The sequence below is a fragment of the Phalacrocorax carbo genome, unplaced genomic scaffold (genome assembly GCF_963921805.1).
Source record: "Phalacrocorax carbo unplaced genomic scaffold, bPhaCar2.1 SCAFFOLD_201, whole genome shotgun sequence".
NCBI classification, from domain to species: domain Eukaryota; kingdom Metazoa; phylum Chordata; class Aves; order Suliformes; family Phalacrocoracidae; genus Phalacrocorax; species Phalacrocorax carbo.
In genome coordinates, this window is record NW_026990540.1 from 65,083 (window position 1) to 69,909 (window position 4,827).

A 4,827-nucleotide genomic window follows, 5' to 3' on the forward strand; every position below is an offset into this window, starting at 1 on the left:
TTCCGCGGGGACCCTCGACGGCTCCTCCCGGTTTCGCTTCGCCGGCGAAATGGGTTCCGATCCCTCCTAGTCCCGCGCCCAAGTCGTTTAGGAAGGGCTTAAAGGCTGGGCTTAGGGCGGCTCCCTGCGGAGCTGCCGTATAGGGAAGGCCCCTATGGCTACTGCGCGGGGGGGGTCCCTATAGCTGCCATATGGGGGGTCCCTATAGCTGCCCTACCAGGGAGGGGTCCCCTATAGGTGCCTCATGGGGGTGGTGGTGTCCCCTATAGGTGCCTCATGGGGTTGGCGGGGTCCCCTATAGGTGCCTCATGGGGTTGGGGGGTTCCCCTATAGGTGCCTCATGGGGTTGGGGGGGGTCCCCTATAGGCGCCTACTTGTGGGGATCTCCTATACCTGGCATATGGGGGAGGGGTGTCCATATAGCTGCCTTCTTGTGGGGAGGAGACCCCTATAGCTGCCATATGGAGCAGGGGGAGGGGTCCCTATAGCTGTCCTACCAGGGAGGAGACCCCTATAGCTCCCCTAAATTGGGGGGGTCTCCTATAGCTTCTGTATGGGGGTGTGTGTCCCCCTATAGCTGCCATATAGGAAAGGCCCCTATGGGTACTGCATGGGCAGGGTCCCTATAGCTGCCGTATGGGGGGTCCCTATAGCTGCCGTAAAGGGGAGGGGTCCGCTATAGGTGCCTCATGGGCGGCGTCCCTATAACTGCCTACTTGTGGGGATCTCCTATAGCTGCCATATGGGGGGGGGAGGTGTTCCTATAGCTGCCCTACCAGGGAGGAGTCCCCTATAGCTCCCACAGTGGAGGGGACCCCTATAGCTCCGGGTGGGGGGGGCACCTATAGGTGCTGCACAGGGGAGGAGTCCCCTACAGCTCCCATATGGGAGGGGTCTATAGCTGCCATATGGGGGGGGAGGCCCCTATAGCTCCTATATGGCCCCCCCCGGCCGTTGCCATGGCCACGGTCCTCCTCGTCTTCCCCCCTCCCCGACCCCACCCCCGCCTCAAAATGGCGGCGCCCGCCGCGGCCGCTCCAGCCCACGCGCCCTTGCCGACTCTATGGTCGGGCGGCGGGCGGCCGGCGGCCCGACCTTGCGGCGGCGGCGGCCCAATGGGAGCGCAGGGGAGGCGGGGCGACGCTGGGCGCAGACCAATCGGAACGCGCGGAGCAGGGAGAGGGCGGTGCCCGCCCGGCGGCCCTCACCGGAAGAGGAGGGACGGTAGCGCGGGGTAGGGGCGGTGCCCCGCGCGGCTCCCACCAATGGGAGCGCGCAAGCGGAAGCGGGGAGGCGGGGCGACGGCAGCGATAACCAATGGGCGCGGGGGGGCGGGGCCCGCGGTAGCCGCGCTCAGCGCTCTCCGTTCGCCGCCGCGTGAGTGAGGCGTGGGGGGGGGGATTGGGGGGTCCGGGGGGGGGGAGGAGCTGCCCCCCAAGTGTGGGGCAGGAGGGGGGGGCAGGATGAGGCCCCCTCAAGTGTGGGGCGGGGGGGGCCAGGATCAGGACCCCCGATTGCGGGGGGGGGGGGTCGGTTTGGGGCGTTAATTTTGGGGGGGGGGCAATTGTGTGGGGCAGGATGAGGCCCCCCCCAAGTGTGGGGCTGAGGGGGAAGGATCGGGCCCCTCCTAAGTGTGGGGGCTGGGGTTAGGGGTGTGATTTGGGGTGGTGGGATCACTTTGGGGGGGGGTAATTTGGGGGGGGGCAGTTGTGGGGGGCAGAATCAGGCCCCCCAAGTGTGGGGGTGAAGCGCCTGTTTTTTGGGGGGGGGGGGCGGGGAATTTGGGGTTCCCCCCCCCAAAATGGCGGGGGGGTGGGGGCTGATTTGGGGGGGGGGTCTGACTCCTCCCCCCCCCCCCCCCCCAGCCCCCACCATGGGCAACATCCTGGCCGCCGGCTCCCCCCCCTCCCCCCCCCCCACCGCCCCTCCCCCCCCTCCTGCCGGTCCCCCCCGGTTTTGGGGGGCCCCCCCCCCGTCAGTGGGTTGGGGCCCCCCCCCCCCCCGCCCCACGGAGCCCGGGGGGGACCCCCCTGCCCAACCCCGGCGCCTTCGAGGAGTGTCACCGCCGCTGCAAGGGTGAGTCTGGGGGGGCACCCCCAAATCTGACCCCCAAGGGCACCCCACAGCCCCACTGGGCCCCCCCCACATCCCCCCTGAGCCCCCCAAGTCACTGTGGGACCCTCCACAGCCCCATGGGCCCCCCCAAATCCCCACTGGGCCCCCCACATCCCCCCCCGAGCCCCCCAAGTCACTGTGAGACCCCCCACATCCCCATGAGCCCCCCCACATCCCCCTCAGGCCCCCCAAGGCACTGTGGGACCCCCCAATCCCCCATGGGAACCCCCAAATCTCCACTGGGCCCCCCATATCCCCCCCGAGCCCCCCAAGTCACCGTGGGGCCCCCCAACCCTCCATGTGCCCCCCCCACATCCCCACTGGGCCCCCCCATATCCACCCCAAGCCCCCCAAGTCACTGTGAGACCCCCCACATCCCCATGAGCCCCCCAAATCCCCACTGGGCCCCCCACATCCCCCCCGAGCCCCCCAAGTCACTGTGAGACCCCCCACATCCCCATGAGCCCCCCCAAATCCCCACTGGGCCCCCCACATCCCCCCCGAGCCCCCCAAGTCACTGTGAGACCCCCCACATCCCCATGAGCCCCCCCACATCCCCCTCAGGCCCCCCAAGGCACTGTGGGACCCCCCAATCCCCCATGGGAACCCCCAAATCTCCACTGGGCCCCCCATATCCCCCCCGAGCCCCCCAAGTCACCGTGGGGCCCCCAACCCTCCATGTGCCCCCCCCACATCCCCACTGGGCCCCCCCACATCCCCCCCGAGCCCCCCGAGTCACTGTGAGACCCCCCACATCCCCCCCAGGCACCCCAAATCACTGTGGGACCCCCCAATCCCCCATGGGAACCCCCAAATCTCCACTGGGCCCCCCCACAGCCCCCCCGGGCCCCCCAAGTCACTGTGGGACCCCCCAACCCTCCATGTGCCCCCCCCATCCCCCCCGAGCCCCCCAAATCACTGTGGGGCCCCCCACATGCCCACAGGGCCCCCCATCCCCCCCATGCACCCCCAAATCCCCCCAGTCCCCCCCAATATCCCCCCATATCCCCCCCCTTCACCCCCCCAGCATCCCCCTGCACCCCAAAACCACGGTTCCCCCTAAACCCAGGGACCCCCCAGAGCCCCCCAGATCCCCCCTGCACCCCAAAACCAGGGTCCCCCATCACCCCAAATCCACCCCCACACCCCAAAACCAGGGTCCCCCCTAAACCCGGGGACCCCCAGAGCCCCCCAAATCCCCCCCCACACCCCAAAAACCAGCCCCCCCCCCCCATCTGGGTGTCCCCCATCACCCCACATCCCCCCCCCGCACCCCAAAACCAGGGTCCCCCCTAAACCCAGAGCCCCCCAAATCCCCCCCTGCACCCTAAAACCAGGGTCCCCCCTAAACCCGGGGACCCCCAAATCCCCCCCCACACCCCAAAACCAGGGTCCCCCTAAACCCAGGGCCCCCCCCAGAGCCCCCCAGATCCCCCCCCACACCCCAAAACTGGGTTCCCTCCCCATCTGGGTCTCCCCCCAACCCCCCCGCACCCCAAAACCGCGGTACCCCCCCCCAAATTATTTGGGGGGGGGGGTGGGGTGTCCCCCCCAGCCCCCCACATTCTCCCCCCGCTGCCCCCCACCCCAGAGCTCTTCCCCGTCCAAATGGAGGGCGTCAAGCTGACGGTGAACAAGGGGCTCAGCAACCACTTCCAGGTGGGTTTTGGGGGTGCAAAGTGTGTGGGGGGGGGGAGTATTGGGGTGCCCCCCCAGCACCCCAAAATCCCCCCACGCCCCCCCCCCCCCAGGTGAACCACACAGTCGCCCTCAGCACCCTCGGGGAGTCCAACTACCATTTCGGGGCGACCTACGTCGGCACGAAGCAACTCAGCCCCACGGAGGTGAGTTTGGGGGGTGCCCCCACCCCCCTTTTTTGTTCTCCTGGGGGGGGGGCCCCCCAAAAACGTGTGTCCCCCCCCCCCCAAGGCGTTCCCGGTGCTGGTGGGGGACATGGACAACAGCGGGAGCCTCAACGCCCAGGTCATCCATCAGCTGACGACGCGCCTCCGCTCCAAAGTGGCCTTCCAGGTACAGTTGGGGGGCCCCCCCCCCCCCAAAAAGGGGTCCCCCCCCGATAAAGGAGGGTCCCCCCAAAAAATGGAGGGATTTGTGGGCACGGGGGGGTCTTTAAAAAGAGGGGGGAGAGGCTTAAATGGGGATTTCTGCCCTGGGAAAGGGAGGGGGTCAGGAAAGGGGGGTTCCCCCCCCCACAAAGAAAAGGGGGATCACCCCCCCCAAAAAAAGGGGAGCCCCCCCAAAAAGGGACCCCCCAAAAAAGGGGACCCAAAAAAAAAAGGGACCCCCAAAAAAGGGGACCCAAAAAAAAAGGGGAGCCCCCAAAAAAGGGACCCAAAAAAAAAGGGACCCCCAAAAAAGGGGACCCAAAAAAAAAGGGACCCCCAAAAAAGGGGACCCAAAAAAAAAAGGGGAGCCCCCCAAAAAGGGACCCCCCCAAAAAAAGGGACCCCCCAAAAAAGGGACCCAAAAAAAAAGGGGAGCCCCCCAAAAAGGGACCCCCCCAAAAAAAAGGACCCCCCCCAAAAAAGGGGACCCCCCAAAAAAGGGACCCCCCAAAAAAAGGGACCCCCCAAAAAAAGGGACCCCCAAAAAAGGACTTAAAAAAAAGGGACCCCCCAAAGAAGGGACCCCCCAAAAAAAAGGGACCCCCCCCAAAAAAAGGGGACCCCCGAAAAAGGGACCCCCAAAAAA

At 67.1% G+C, this 4,827-nt stretch overlaps 1 protein-coding gene across 1 annotated transcript; it reads left to right on the forward strand.

Annotated features, from left to right (window-relative positions):
- Positions 1-1,873: 1,873 nt before the first annotated feature.
- On the forward strand, positions 1,874-4,227 carry LOC135311471 (mitochondrial import receptor subunit TOM40 homolog; the record flags this gene model as incomplete). Its single annotated transcript, XM_064440599.1, is given in 5 exon segments — positions 1,874-1,914; positions 1,916-2,076; positions 3,707-3,774; positions 3,867-3,959; positions 4,045-4,227. Coding segments are annotated over 5 exon segments (546 nt in total), but the record flags the coding sequence as incomplete, so codon positions are not given.
- Positions 4,228-4,827: the final 600 nt, after the last annotated feature.